Consider the following 16,841-nt stretch of genomic DNA (forward strand, 5'->3'; position numbering starts at 1 on the left):
GCTTGGCGCACACATACCGATTAACGTCGCCTTGACTGTCAGGTTGGCAGTAGTCTGAAAATGTGCACCTGCAAACACCAGCCAACGCAACTGTCTAATCGGGGCAAAACTGAAGATTAGATGTTATTGCCGCGTCTTTGCCCTGCAAATACCTACCGATTAACGCCGACGCGTCTGTTGAGACGGCATTAATCGACAGGTGTGTGCCGAGCATAATTTGTTTGCTTGACTAGCCTACACGCCGTGTATTATTTTTATGACGTCATTTCTGTTTTTTTGGCAAAGAGGACTGAACACCGTCAATGTAACGACGATTTATAAAGGATTTCTTTTTGTGTACGAGAATCAGGCTATCTATAAATGAGTTGTTGACGTCATACTTCAAGATCGGTTTCAAGAATGTTGTTTATGGTTCATCATGAAATTATCATTAGGAACATGCAGGTAATTAATTAAATGCTAATAATAAATTTATTATTATAAATGAGTATGTACTTTATCCTGTTTTGTTTAACTGATTTGTAATATCAAATGATCTAAAGTCTATATCGTGGATTTTGTTATTCAGTTTCAGTAGGCGTATTTAATACATCAAAGGAAACTGCTCCGAAGCGGGGGTGGGGGTGATCTGTCCCACGGAGAACGCCTTTCATGCTATGGAATTTACTACAAGTTATTTATTTCCGAACCGATTGATTCGTAAATTGCACACAAAAATAGTTGGGTTTTTTTTTGTTTGTTTTTGGGTGGGTTTTTTTGTTATTTCCAAAACACTTTTACTTTTCTTCTTACGTCAAACCAAACTGAAATTATTTACAAAAAAAACATTTTTATACAAATGATAGAACGGACTATAGATATACACAATGTGTATATACCACGGGCGTAGGAAGGTGCCAAAAGGTGGGGGACACACACACATATACATGTGTATATATAAATACATGTATAAATATATAATAACCATCGCTGCTGCTACAAAGTTGGGGAGGCACATGCCCCTTGCCTTCCCCCCCCCCCCCCCCCCCCCCGCTTCCTACGCCAGTATACTTAAATGAGTAGTCCACGGTGTTTCTGCGTGTACCTATAGTCCTTCCCACAAGGAACGCCTTTTTCACACTGGAATTTACCACAAGTAATTTATTTCTGAGCCGATTCTTTTCTAAATTGCAAACACACACACACACACACACACAGAGAGATAGAGAGAGAGAGATATAGATAGATAGAGAGAGAGAGAGAGAGAGAGAGAGAGAGAGAGAGAGAGAGAGAGAGAGAGAGAGACATACATAAAACAAACATTTTGCTATTTCCAAAACACTTTTACTTTCTTCTTACTTCAAACCAAACTGAAATTCCTTACAAAAAAAAAATGGTAGGAGGATGGGATATACCATAGTTTAGTAAACCTCACAAGCGTGAAACAGGTATAATCTCTCCTTTCCATCTATTAAAGGTATACTGTCACGGATTTAAGGACCTTATTTCTCTAAAAATGGATACTAACTAAAAATTACATTAATTGTTGGAAACCAAATCTAGCTATTGGATCACCATAACTGAACCATGGTGGAGTGAAATCCATGTCATGCCTCTCGGCAATTATAGTTTTTGAATTATGGACCATTGCCATAATTCAATTATTTTTTACAAAATATCATTAATAAATGGAGTATGGTGGTTATGAAGATGGTTGAATAAAGTACATTTAGGGACAAATCAAATTATTTTTGTTCAGGTAATACTTTGTTAGACAATTAAATAGGTCAGTGGTCTGTGACAATATGCCTTTAACCTCGTTTCCTAATACACAATACAAACACACAGTCTGCTTTTACATAAACTATTGTATTTCTACTACCAAGGTGGGCTGTAGGCTATGGTCAACAGCCTTGATACAAGCAGTAAAACCTGGGTTCCATAAAATCTTTAGCGGAATCAGAAAGACCAGATTCAGACCCTCTGAGAGTTGTCTGTCTTTCAGTCTGCATTATCGGAGACCCTCTGAGAGTTGTCTGTCCTTTAGTCTGCATTATCAGTGGCATGTTTCACGTTTTATCGAAACCAGGTTCAAGACTTTCATGGGGCGGAGAAAAATAAAGTGTGTGATCTGTTTATAGGGACAGGACATAGCTCAGTGGTAAAACACTCACCTGATGCATGGTCGGTCTAGGATCGACTCCCGTCGGTGGGCCCATTGGGCTACTTCTCGTTCTAGCTAATGCACCGCGACTGGTACTGTACAGGCCGTGGTATGTGCTACCCTGTCTGTGGGATGGTGCATATAAAGGATCCCTTGCTCGTTGACAGTTTAGTCAAATGAATCGTGATTCCACAATTCAAATAGATTGTTTTATGACCATCACCACCTCCACCACCACCACCACCACTACCATTACTACTATTACTACTTCTTCTTCCAGAATCTGTAGGGGCTGAGTATGAACTGTGCGATGTCACGGCTTATTCGGATAGGCCTCCTTGTCTTGCTCGTCATGATGATGGGATGCCATGGCAGACGGTTAAAAAAGGTGAGGCTTTATATTACCGGAACTCGCGCAAGATGCCATTTAATTTTCGTAATGAACTCGTATTTAAATTGGTCATAAAAACAGCAGGACGAAATCTATAGCAAAGTGGTAATGGTTGTAGCAAGTTGTGTACAAACTACTTTTTTTCCGCTCAAACTACATGCATATAGAAAAATATTTGTATAGGGTATTGCTTTATTTTGTGTAATTATGCTGAGGTGAGTGGGTAGTTTATGCCACGTTCTTAAACATCACCATACGATATTGAGTGATCACAGCACTTTTATATGATACGAAGTCATTAGCATACTTGCATACGTCATATCGTCTTCACAACACCTCGATACAAAACTGAGTCGTCACAAAACTTCTATGTGATACCTAGTCATTAGCATACTTGCATACGTCACATCGTCTTCACAACACCTCGATACAAAACTGAGTCGTCACAAAACTTCTATGTGATACGTAGTCATTAGCATACTTGCATACGTCACATCGTCTTCACAACACCTCGATACAAAACTGAGTCGTCACAAAACTTCTATGTGATACGTAGTCATTAGCATACTTGCATACGTCACATCGTCTTCACAACACCTCGATACAAAACTGAGTCGTCACAAAACTTCTACGTGTAGCATACTTGTACGTCATCGTCTTCACAACACCTCGATACAAAACTACTCACAAAACTTCTATGTGATACGTAGTCATTAGCACTGCATACGTCACATCGTCTTCACAACACCTCGATACAAAACTGAGTCGTCACAAAACTTCTATGTGATACGTAGTCATTAGCATACTTGCATACGGCACATCGTCTTCACAACACCCCGATACAAAACTGAGTCGTCCCAAAACTTCTATGTGATACGTAGTCATTAGCATACTTGCATACGGCACATCGTCTTCACAACACCTCGATACAAAACGTCTTCACAACTTCCCCGATACATACTTGCATACTGCACATCGTCTTCACAACACCTCGATACAAAACTGAGTCGTCCCAAAACTTCTATGTGGTACGTAGTCATTAGCATACTTGCATACGGCACATTGTCTTCACAACACCTCGATACAAAACTGAGTCGTCAAAAAACTTCTATGTGATACGTAGTCATTACAGGGTGGGACATAGCCTGGTGGTAAAGCGCTCGCTTGATGCGCGATCGGTTTGGGATCGATCCCCGTCGGTGGGCCCATTTGGCTATTTCTCGTTCCAGCCAGTGCACCACGACTGGTATATCAAAGGCCGGGGTATGTGCTATCATGTCTGTGGGATGGTGCAAATAAAAGATCCCTTACTATTAATGAAAACATGTAGCGGGTTTCTTCTTTAAGACTATATCAAAATTACCAAACGTTTGACATCCAATAGCCGATGACATATTATGATACCGAGTCATCACAACGTCTTCGTACAACACCTCGATATGATAAGTAATTCTCATAACACTACTGTTACGCGGTCCTGTCAAGACAATTCATATAATGCAGGGTCTTCACAATACCTTATGTGTGTGTGTGTGGGGGGGGGGGGGGGGGGGGCTTGTTTATACAGATCCTGATAGAGGAAATATGTAATATTTAATTTGTAATTTTAGTCATCAAAAAGAATCTGATCCTTGTACACGTCAGGGCTAGATCTGCCAAATTCGCCAGTTGCGAATTCCAAAAACAAATGGCAAATTTTATTTTAATTTGGCAAAATAACATGATGTTACAATGGAATCAAACTCAGGACCGTGACTCCATTTTCGGGAGCGGGGGGGGGGGGGGGGGGGGGGGGGGGGGGGTAGCACACTGGTACAGCGCTCGCCTTATGCGCGATCGATGTAGAATCGATTCCCGTCGGTGGGCCCCTTTGGGCTATTTCTCGTTCCAGCCAGTGCTCCACAACTTGTGTAACAAAGCCCTTGGCATGTACTAGTGCAGTGTTCGAGATTAACGGTATCCCGATATCCCGGGGATACCAGAATTTAATTTTGGATACCAGACTTCAATAACCCAGTATCCCACCGGGATACCATATAATATTATGGGGTTTTTTGTTTGTTTTTTAATCCTATGTTTTTATTTTTTGCTGAAACGATGAACGTCGTCATTTACTGGTGAAGTCAAGTAACAGTGTCGTCCAAGTTTGTTACAATGTTATTTATGAATTTCATTTAAGTGGGATACTAAATTCTCAGGTGGGATACCAGATTTGAAAATGTTGGTATCCAACTGGGATACTACCCAACAATTTTAATCTCTAACACTGCTAGTGTATATAAAAGATCCCTTGCTGCTAACCGAAAAGAGTAGCCTATGACGTGGCGACAGCGGGTTTCCTCTCTCAATATCTGTGTGGTCCGTAACCATATGTCCGACGCCATATAATCGTAAATAAAATGTGTTGAGTGCGTCGTTAAATAAAACATTTCCTTCCTTTAACCATATGTCCGACACCATATAACAGTAAATAAAATGTATTGAAGAAAAAAGTAAAGTTTGTTTTATTTAACGACGCCACTAGAGCACATTGATTTTTTATCTTATCATCGGCTATTAGACGTCAATCATATGGTCATTCTGACACTGTTTTTTAGAGGAAACCCGCTGTCGCCACATAGGTTACTCTTTTACGACAGGCAGCAAGGATCTTTTATTTGCGCTTCCCATTGTTGAACCAGTTATGAATCACTGGTCGGTGCAAGTGGTTTACACCTACCCATTGAGCCTTGCGGAGCACTCACTCAGGGTTTGGAGTCGGTATCTGGGTTAAAAATCCCATGCCTCGACTGGTATCCGAACCCAGTACCTACCAGCCTGTAGACTGATGGCCTAACCACGACGCCACCGAGGCCGGTTAAAATGTACTGAGTGCGTCGTTAAATAATACATTTCCTTCCTTTAACCATATGTCCGACGCCATATAACCTTAAATAAAATGTGTTGAGTGCGTCGTTAAATAAAACAGTTCCTTCCTTCCTTTGTGTAATTTCAGAGGCGTGTGTTTCCACAAATCTGCCTGTCCACGTCCGACTGTACGGGTTTGAACCAGGTGTGTGTCCGAGCCTTTTCCGGATACGGTCACTGCGTCTCCAGAGTAAGTACACGACGCAATTTAGGAAGCCGGATTTTCTAATACGCAGGTGTTTAAAGGGACAAACCCTAGTTTTTAAACACTATACGTACGGCATATTTTTCACTATTAAAGGGACATACTCTAGTTTTTAAACATTGAGGCATATTTTTTACTATTAGAGCCGTTTTTTGATAACTGAAATCATACTTTACTTAGATTTTATTGTTTAGATTATCCATTTCCGTACATTCGCAGTGTTTTTGGTCATCCTGGTGTTTTTAATATCACAAAATGCCTTTCTCATATTTTTAAAAACGCACGTGCGTCTGAGAAGTAACAGTTATGGAGTCGAGTTTTAGTCTATTTTTAGAGGGTATTTCACCATTTCAAAGTCACAGACTCATGTTTTACTTTTATCCAAATGTGTTACAAGTTTGTAGATTAACTAAACTTGGTGTTAAATTTCACGTGTTGAAACTAGGGTGTGTCCCTTTAAAGCCGTTTTTGATAATTAAAATCAGACATTACTTACATTTTGTTTGTTTACAATATCCATTTCATTACATCCGAATTGTTTATGGTCATCGGTGTTTGTAATGGAACGAAAAATAAATCATAATTCTAAAAACGCACGTACGTCTGAAAAGTAACGGTTGTGGAGACGAGCTCTGACCTGGTGCTTATAAAACTTTTAGAGTCTAGACTCGAGACTAATAGAGTCTTGAGACACTAATGCCATGCGTGTGACGTCATTAGAGATTGAGTCTGGACACTAAACGTTTTATAAGCACGGGCCCTGGTCTATTTTAAGACGGAATTTCTCCGTTTCAACGTCGCAGACTCTTGTTTCACTCTGTTGTATCTTTATTAATTAAGATGTGCTACATGTCTGTAGATTAACCAAGCACCATGGCTTGCGACTTTAAGCATTGTAAATGTATATAGTTACATGCGTGCCAGTCTAAAACAGGCTTTGTAAATTCGGCCCTATGTTTCTTTACAGGCCGGTCTTCGACATGAAATATTGGTCTCAATTAGTGATGTTCCAGCGATCGATCATAATTGAAAATTGATCGCTTTGTCTCTACCGATGTGACGATCGATTATAAAAATCCATAATCGATTGTGTGGGAAAATGTTACGTTAATAACTAACTGTTCCTCCAGTTTAGATGATGCAACTGATGTAGATATGTTTGGATTGGTGTTTGTTTCCATGTGTACATAAAGGAAAATTATATTAAATAGTTATTAAATTCAAAATTAGCGATTTGCAGAAATTTTATAGACTCTGGTGACCGACGGGGGTATTGAGGCATACTCAATGTATTTAAAAAAAAGAAGAAGTAAATATCCTTGAACAAGATTGTCGTGGGGGGAGGTGGCAGGTCTGTAGCTGGTTATTGATATTGACGTTTTAAATATGTAATCTCTGAATTGACTTCAAAATGGTATTTCAGAGCCTTTGGATATAAACATTTTCTGAGGGCATTTCCAGAACCCCCTAGTGTCTTGCGCCTTCAATGCTCGTTCATTCCGTGAATTCATCTGCTCCCCCCCCCCCCCACACACAAAACATACTAGTGATGGCCCTGGGGGGTCGACCTCCCATTCAACCTGCACACGCATCTGGTGATTTATTTTGTGTTCTATTTCAGACTGATATGCCGAACCCGCCAAACATGGACGAGCATGAGAAGGACGACACCTACGTGAAGATAGACGAGGGCTTCGTGGAAGGCCTGGGAGAGCCGGTGGTGTCAGACGACCCTGACCAGCCCCCAAGCAGACGCAAACGAGGTACCGTGAATCCTTGAATAGAGGCCCGCGCTTCTCTTTATTTCGCAACGCTCTGACATGCTTCTGTTTATTTCCCAACGCTCTGACATGCTTCTGTTTATTTCCCAACGCTCTGGCAGGCTTCTGTTTATTTCGCAACGCTCTGGCAGGCTTCTGTTTATTTCGCAACGCTCTGACATGCTTCTGTTTATTTCACAACGCTCTGGCAGGCTTCTGTTTATTTCACAACGCTCTGGCAGGCTTCTGTTTATTTCGCAACGCTCTGACTTGCTTCTGTTTATTTCACAACGCTCTGGCAGGCTTCTGTTTATTTCCCAACGCTCTGGCAGGCTTCTGTTTATTTCCCAACGCCCTGGCAGGCTTCTGTTTATTTCGCAACGCTCTGACATGCTTCTGTTTATTTCGCAACGCTCGGGCAGGCTTCTGTTTATTTCCCAACGCTCTGGCAGGCTTCTGTTTATTTCGCAACGCTCTGACATGCTTCTGTTTATTTTCCAACGCTCTGGCAGGCTTCTGTTTATTTCGCAATGCTCTGGGCTGCGTTCAGCCAGACCGAGAGGAAAAACGTCTGCTAGACTGGTTTAGGCGCCTCACGTTAAACCAAATGGCCACCACTGGAACCAATCAAATAGTTCGCGAACGTTAAGGAAATCTTTGCTGGCAGAACCTAAGGCTGGTATACTTCTTTTTATTTCGCAACGCTCTGGCAGGCTTGTTTTATTTCGCAACGCTCTGGCAGGCACGTTTATCGTGCCCATATACAATTAAGGTTTAAGCACGTTCATCCAGGGCACAACCCGTAACTTCGCCCGTCCTGAGCAGAATTCAGTCTTTCCTTCACCCTTAAAATAAATGAGACAAAAAATGTTTGTTGAGTTGCTGGTTTCAGACAGAACGAGAACAGTCTTAGACTAACGTAGAACCACGCAAGAATTATCATCATATTATTAGTAGGACGTCGCACATGTTTCAAGCACAATGGTAGTTGGTACATTGACATTAGTTCAAATTGAATTACATGAATGTACTACCCAGATGAACCAAGATTTTATCACAGCAAACACCGTCACATTTATCACCAATGGCAGGACTGGTAGCCTCAACTGTGATATTAAAAGTTGGGTACAGATTGAATTTTGAACTGGCGATAGGTTATTTGGTGTACTGCCACCTATAGTCCTTCCCAGCCTCCATGAACATTGTCTTGTGTAACTATTTGTTATGACGTAAGAAGAAATGTAAAAGTGTTTTGGAAGTAGAAGAAAAAGTATATTATTGTGTGCAATTTAGAAAACAATTGGTAGGTAGGGAGGTAGACCGATTTTAACGTGCACATTCGAAACAAGCTGTTGTAGCACACGCCTGTCATGGGCGCAGGTATCGACTTTCATCAGCTCCCCAGTCCAGGATAGAAAAAAACAATCGGTTAAAAAAAAAAAAAAATGGTGGTAATACAACAACGTTTCCTGGTGGGACTACAACCAATGCCATACTTAGTATGACATTGTTTGTAGTCCTTCTCCTGTAACTTACGCTATTAAGCACCTACATTCCTGTCCTTTTAAAAATGAATTGTGGTACATACTGTAGTAGTAATAAAACAAGGTTTCCTGATGCACGATCAGTCTAGGATCAACTCCCGTCGGTGTGCTATTTCTTGTTCCATGGACTCCCCGTCGATGGGCCCGCTGGGCTATTTCTTGTTCCATGCAGTGCACCACGATTGGTTTATCAAAGGTCGTGGTATGTACTATCATGTCTGTGGGATGGTGCATATAAAAGATCCCTTGCTACTAATGGAAACATTTAGAGGGTTTCCTCTCTGAGACTATATATAGAATTATCAAATATTTGACATCAAATAGCCGATGATTAATAATAAATCAATGTGCTCTAGTGTTGTTGTTAAACAAAACAAACGTCCTTTGTGTCTTTCCTATTTTTTTTTTAACAGAAGCCAATGGCATAGAGCACGATGTTGACGATGCCGGCCCACCGAGTCACCGGAAGAGGAATTTAAATTTTAAGAAGAAACGGTCACTTGGTATTAATTCTGAAGAATTGGCTGCGTCTTTTAGTAACATGCTGCAGAAGGACAGCACGGGGTTCTACAGAGATCTGGACGTCGCCATAGACAAACTTGAGCATCTGATTAAAGTCGACAGCAGAATCCCGTTACCAGGGCGCACCATCCGTTTCCAAGAAGACGAAGGTGCCGATGACATCAACACCCACATCGATGTGAATGTCGTCCGCAAACTTCCTGCAGTAAGTTCCAGAGATACTGATGTAGCAGACGATCTTCGACAATTCTTCGATGACATGGACAGGCTCAAGGACCAAATAGTCAACAGGGATGAACAGGAACCGAGGTGGTCTGATTACAAGCCAGAGTCTGTGAATCGTCAGTTGCCAGCCGTTGGGAGTATCCAGATAACAGGCTCTAGGAATCAGCAAGCATCAGGCTCACATAATGCTGGAACGCCATCTGGCTTTGAGAATGAGCAGGTAACAGGTTTTAGGGATAAACAAGAACCAGACTCGGATAATAATGAAACACCTGTTGGTTTTGAGAATGATCAAGAAGAAGAAGGCTTTAGGGATAAGCAAGCACCAGACTCAGAGAATGATGAAACACCAGACGGTTTTGAGAATGATCAAGAAGAAGAAGGCTTTAGGGATAAGCAAGCCCCAAGTTCTAAGCATGCGGCGGAACCAGGGTTTGACAATAAGCCGACACAAGGCTCAGTGAATAGGCAGGCACCAGGATCACACAAGATGAAGTCACCAGTGACAAGTGGTACAGAACTGGATCAGAAGATAGAAGCTACTACTGCTGCTAAAACGTTAACAGCTAGTATCCCAGACAGTGTCATTATTACTGGACATCATCCTGGCCTGGAAAAAATGAGCAAAAATAATGTTGGCCAGCTAAAGGCGACGATAAAGAAGAATGAGAAGGACAACCGCTTGAGATACACGGGTCGTAAAAGAGGTCATGGCTCAACAGGAGGAACAATTAGAGGCAAGGGAGATACCAAGAAAGCAGAAAGTGTTGGCGAGACCAGCAAAGAGAAGGATTTCACCAAAGGGCAACTAACGGCTGACGTACACGAAAAGAACGAAGATCACAGTAAGGAAAGTCGAAGGAAGTCCGGCACAGACGTACGTCTAAACATGAAACATAAACTTAGCCGGAATCAATATAAACTTCACAAAACTGCAAATCACGTGAATGAACGTGGATACAAAGTCACCAAGAAAGAATATAGTGGCTCCATAGAAACAGATCTCCGTGGAAACAGTAGGGAATTTGATGACACCAACATAGAGAAAGAAATAAGCAGACAGAAACCTAAATTAGAAGTATTGGAGTTGAAAAAGGAACATAAGTCTAGGGGAAGTGGCAGAAATGGCACCAATAAGTTGGTTCAAAACTCTGAGAATATCAAAGGAAAGTCAACTATACATCGATACAAGCTTGACAAGATCGCAGGTCGGAAAACTAACTACGGACGTAAAGTTACTGAACATTCTCGTATTGTTGAGGAACAGAAAACTGATGAAATCGAGGACAACATTTATGAACAACGCGTTGGCAGAACTAAATGGGATGCTTTGGAAAATGGAATTGGTGGGGAAGGAGACCAGGCGATAAGAAGTGCCAGCAAGACTTCCATAAGTCGAACAGCTGCAGGACAGGACAGTGAGGAAGATGAAAGCCTCGACGATTCGTCAGGACGTGGAAGCGATCCCACGGAACGTGCCGAAGAAGAGAACGAACGGCATAGAGGTGACGTCACTGAAGGTGTCCACCGTACTGCAGAGGAACGAGAAGAGACGGGTCGCGAAGCTGAGAGTTCGGGGCGTCCAGGTTCGAGCATCGAGAACGTAGACATGGCCGAGGAACTAGAATTAGCTGAAGAATTCGAGAAGAACTATCGATTCAATGAGCTTGCGGGTAAGACCGTCGAGGACGATTTCAGTCCTGCTGGAGATGGCGAGCAGCGGGATGTGGAGTATGGAACAGAGTACGAGGACAGTCCAGGGATGGGTGGAACCGCCGGGAACAACAACAATATGTATTCTCTGGAAGACGATGGAGATGATGATGACTTTGATAGGATGGGAACCAGCGAAGAAAAGAATAAAATTATTGCAATCATACAAGAACAGTAAAGGTAATACATATATATGCAAGGCTGTCGGAGCTTCTGTGGGCTGGGTTGTACTGAAAGGGGTGGGTGGGGGTATGTGGGCTGGGTTGTGCTGGGGGGAGGGAGAGCAAGCCATGATACAGTAGCTATTTTGATGTGTCCCAAAATTATTATGTTTGTGAGAGCAACCACTGTTAAAAGCCTGAGAGGGGAGGAGATTGCTCTCTCTCCCCCCCCCCCCCCCCCCCCCCCGCTTCCAGCCTCCCCATAAAATAGCTCGTGACCTTTCGTTGTCATTAGCAAGTATTACTTATAATTATGCATGGCTTCATACACGCACACGCGCTTATACGCACATATACACAGACAGACAGATACAACACACAGGCACACAACACACACACACACACACACACACACACACATGCGCGCGCGCGCAGAATGAGAAATAGACACTACACACACACACACAGTGAAAGAGTGAGAGAGAGAGAGAGAGAGAGAGAGAGAGAGAGAGAGAGAGAGAGAGAGAGAGAGAGAGAGAGAGAGAGAGAGAGAGAGAGAGAGAGAGAGAGAGAGAGAGAGAGAGAGAGAGAGAGAGAGAGAGAGAGAGAGAGAGAGAGAGAGAGAGAGGGAGACACAGACAGACAGACAGACAAACCGACAGAGACAGAGAGAGACTCCGACGAGTCTCTGATAGATAAATTGAAATTGAACAGATTTTGTACATTTTATTAATTTGATTATTTCTGTCGATATATATATACGTATATAATGTGCACCATCTGTTCTCGAACCACCCATCTTCCCCGATCCTCGTTTGGTCATAATTTAATTTTTCTTGTGCATGTTTAATGCTTGACATTCACACTTCCTGACACCTTAAATAGACTCTGCGGATACCGTACTGGACGCAGATTTATGAAATTGTGTGGAGTTTTGGGGTATGTAAGGGGAATCCCCCCCCCCCCCCGCCCTTCCGAGTAATGAGAAAATATATGGGTATATTTAGCAGGAGCGTGCTGTGTGTATGTGTGATGGGGAGATTGAGGGAGGGGATGGGCAGTCAAGGCTTCGCTTCGCCAATGCTGATAAGTCATATATAGGTTATTGACAATTTATGCTCAACCCCTCCCACCCATTCCTCACCCGTGAGAATTTGCAGAATAGTTCTAACAAGTAGATGCTTGGTTGTATTTTGCAGGTTTCAATATGGAAGTCCTATCATTACGTATTCCTGAACACCGTGGGAAGATAGAAGAAAAAGTATAATTCAGAAATAATGCTAATGTGGTGAAGACACCCTCCCCCTCCCATCCCCCGGTCTTCAATTTTGAACATTGGGATATTGTTAACTTTACTGTTACCAATACTTTATTTTGTTAACATTACCTCCATCAATACTTTATATTCTTAACATTACCCTCATCAATAATTTATATTGTTAACATTACCCACATCAATACTTTATATTGTTAACATAACCTCCATCAATACTTTATGGTGTTAACATTACCTCCATCAATACTTTATAGTGTTAACATTACCATCATCAATACTTTATATTGTTAACATTACCCTCATCAATACTTTATATTGTTTACATTACCTTCATCAATACTTTATATTGTTAACATGACATCCATCAATATTTTATAGTGTTAACATGACCTCCATCAATAGTTTATGTTGTTAACATGACCTCCATCAATACTTTATATTGCTAACATGACCTCCATCAATACTTTATATTGTTAACATGACATCCATCAATACTTAATATTGTTAACATGACCTCCATCAATACTTTATATTGTTAACATGACCTCCATCAATACTTTATATTGTTAACATGACCCCATCAATATTTTATATTGTTAACATGACCTCCGTCAATACTTCATATTGTTAACATGACCTTCATCAATACTTTATAATGTTAACATTAGCTACATCAATACTTTATATTGCTAACATTACCTCCATCAATACTTTATATTGTTAACATTACCTCTATCAATACTTTATATTGTTAACACTAGCTACATCAATACTTTATATTGTTAACATTACCTCCATCAATACTTTATATTGTTAACATTACCTCTATCAATACTTTATATTGTTAACATTACCTCCATCAATACTTTATATTGCTAACATTACCTCTATCAATACTTTATATTGTTAACATTAGCTACACCAATACTTTATATTGCTAACATTACCTCCATCAATACTTTATAATGTTAACATTACCTTCATCAATACTTTATATTGCTAACATTACCTCCATCAATACTTTATATTGTTAACATTACCTCCATCAATACTTTATATTGTTAACATTACCTCCATCAATACTTTATATTGTTAACATTACTTTCGTCATTAATTTAATAAATTATTTTATATAATACGTATACTTGATAAACTATTTATTCTAGCTGAATGTATAGGTAATTCCACAGGTACTCCGTATGTGGCTGATATCGGGCCAGGTGGGTTCCCGTAACCCACCTCCTTCCCGTTTGAAGTAACCTTTTTAATGACTTTTGTGGAGAGGTGGGTGTGTTAACATTCATCTTTCACAGTATGCAACATTAAATTGTCCTAATTATAATGCGTCGCTGATGATCTACATTTGAAAATGTGCTTTTTACGCTATACATTAAACCGAATGACCAAATCAGAAATCGGTCAAAATAGTTTGTAAATACAATGGCATAGCTAACATGAGGCAGACGAGGGAGGCGCTTGCCTCGTCTGGATCTTCCCCAGATGTATTTTATTTTTCCCATAACACTGATATTTATTGTACAGGTCTGGTTTTGCCTCGGCGTTTTTTTTTCTCTCTCTCTCTCTCTCTGGCTACGCCCCAGAAATATGTAATATAACAACAACTAAAAAGAACTGCAAGGGTGAACACGGGATACATTTTACCGAAGGGCAAAAGGGCACGATATCTCTTGCAATGCCCTTTACAGGGAGCTGATCCACTACCCAGAAAAGGGCATTTTAATAAGAATTGTTAAAAAAGGGGGGCACTGTAATTTGTGTGTAAAAAAAACCCCAAAAAAACGAAATTAAAATCTGAAGCGCAGCAGAGTTTAGACTGACGAGCGAAGTTTTTTTAGGGGGGGGGGGGGGGGGCATGTTTCTTTGGGGAAAAAAGAAAAGAAAATTCAATAAGAGCAGGGAAGGGAAGATTTGACCCAACCCCACCCCCTTGTACATGCACCTGAAATTCGTGTAACAGCTGTGAACAATGCAATTTGAACTTGTCGTGAGTTCAGGTCAGACTTTCCAACACTCAGCTGATTGAGTTTGTATGTTGTAAACAGCACACGAGACTACTCATCTCCATCATCGAATAAACATGTAGGTAGGCCTAGTTTAAGCCGTGTCAGGCGCGTGTACAGAGGGGGTGGGGGGGGGATGGAGGTCGGAGATCGACCATTCCCTCCGAGGTCAAAACGAATTTTGGGGAGCATAACACGAACCTCCTTTAGAAACGTCGCTCGCTACAGTTTAGACATACCTTCACGCACACGCACACCCTCACACATACATACACCCCCCCCCCCCTCCTCTCTCTCTCTCTCACACACACAGACACGCACATACACAGACTGACTAGCAAACGGTAGACAAATATTCATGCTCTAATATAACAATAACCGTGTGTTTGACGCTAAATACCGTTGCGTTGATAATTTTCAAGTTCGCCGATAACAAATATTTTACACAGTAACCACTGATACACGCACTACAGGAAGAAACCCGACAGCACCCCCTTTCAATGATGTTCAGGTTAAATACGTAGGTGCTGACGGGTTTCTTACTGTGGTGTGTGTATTAGTCGTGAATAAGCTAAATATTTGTTATCGGCTAACTCGAAAAAAATCAATATAAAGGTATTTGGCGTCAAACGTAGAATTGTTTTTGTATTAGAGTACGAATCTTTGTCTACCTTGTGGTAGTCGGCCATTCCGTGTTTTCGCTATAGAGTAATCTCTGACTGACGGAGAGCGATCGTAACCGTCCAAATGTACGTCTAGCTCTCGAACGGAAGAGTACTCGGGCTAGTTAAACCAAATGACCACATCGCAGACCAGTCGAATATCAGGCACGGCGGAAGCAAGTAGACATAGGGTGAGGGGCTGACTGAGATCGAGGGCGCAAAGCAAAGTTTCTAGGGGGTTCGGGGTTATGTTCACACTTAAAATTGTGAAAACTAGAGGTCCTGAAATGCAATTTCCTGCATTCTACAAGTAAAATTCATCTCTGCCTTAATATTTACTACCAATAATATTTTTTATTCAGAATTATGGGGTGGGGATGCTAGAGACCCACTAACAAACACCCCCCTCCCCTCCCCCCGCTCCGCCGTGCCTGAAATACTTCGCGAACGATAGGGGGCTGAAATTAGCCCTGTATAACTCGTTTGAGACCAGCACACAGTGCATAATGCTGGCTAAACCGGTAGTACGTTAATTTTTAGCTAACGTTACCTAACGTTACCCTATGTTAGCACCAATAAACCTATTTACAAAATTATGGTCTTTACAAATGTATTGAAAACGGTTTACGGTAGCGTATCACAATGGTGAATATTTTAGTTAGGGCTGAACCAGAATCGATTACAAGAGGAGAGGGGGTAGGTGGATGCTGGAGGAGGGGGTTGATGTGTTTTATTATTTTGTATTATTATTATTTTTATTATTATACATTTTTTTATTATTATGTAGTTGGTTTTGTTGGGGGGTTTTTTGCTTTTGTTTTGTGGTGGGAGTGTTTGAGGGGAGTCTTTTTTTTTCTTTTTCTTTTTTGATTGGTTTTATGAATATCCATCACCAACAATATATATATATATAGATATAGATATAGAGATATAGATATAGAGATATATAGATAGATAGATAGATAGATAGATAGATAGATAGATAGATAGATAGATAGATAGATAGATAGATAGGTATATATATATATATATATATATATATATATATATATATATATATATATATATATATATATATAATATATATATATATATATATATATATATATATATATATATATATATATATATATAGATAGATATATAGATATATTTATTTATTTATTTATTAAATACAATTGCAACAGACCCATGGGGAATAAAATATAATAATAATTACTGTGACCGCCCACCCACCCACCCCACCCCACCTCCCCTTCACACTGCCCCTTGTCGCTTAGTCAGAGCGGTCAACTCGTCTGTCCTTGAATG

At 40.7% G+C, this 16,841-nt stretch overlaps 1 protein-coding gene across 2 annotated transcripts; it reads left to right on the top strand.

Annotated features, from left to right (window-relative positions):
- The first annotated feature begins 315 nt into the window (after positions 1-315).
- On the top strand, positions 316-14,189 carry LOC121375716. Of its 2 annotated transcripts, none has more exons than XM_041503313.1 (6): positions 316-444; positions 2,424-2,531; positions 5,530-5,631; positions 7,268-7,409; positions 9,364-11,590; positions 12,771-14,189. In XM_041503313.1, exons 2-5 carry the CDS (start codon positions 2,442-2,444, stop codon positions 11,586-11,588), a joined length of 2,559 nt encoding a protein of 852 aa, XP_041359247.1. In that variant the 5' UTR covers positions 316-444; positions 2,424-2,441; the 3' UTR covers positions 11,589-11,590; positions 12,771-14,189. The 2 variants fall into 2 exon arrangements, with proteins under 2 accessions (XP_041359247.1, XP_041359256.1); XM_041503322.1 differs by having other exon boundaries at positions 9,367-11,590.
- The last annotated feature ends 2,652 nt before the right edge of the window (positions 14,190-16,841 follow it).

The sequence above is a fragment of the Gigantopelta aegis genome, chromosome 1 (genome assembly GCF_016097555.1).
Source record: "Gigantopelta aegis isolate Gae_Host chromosome 1, Gae_host_genome, whole genome shotgun sequence".
NCBI classification, from domain to species: Eukaryota; Metazoa; Mollusca; class Gastropoda; order Neomphalida; family Peltospiridae; genus Gigantopelta; species Gigantopelta aegis.

Bases quoted from the DNA above. Each gene is read 5' to 3' on its own strand.
- LOC121375716 (XM_041503313.1), top strand. From the start codon at position 2,442: ATGAACTGTGCGATGTCACGGCTTATTCGGATAGGCCTCCTTGTCTTG. The intron at 2,532-5,529 runs GTGAGGCTTTAT...GTGTAATTTCAG, and splicing joins ATGGCAGACGGTTAAAAAAG to AGGCGTGTGTTTCCACAAAT. The intron at 7,410-9,363 runs GTACCGTGAATC...TTTTTTTAACAG, and splicing joins CCCAAGCAGACGCAAACGAG to AAGCCAATGGCATAGAGCAC.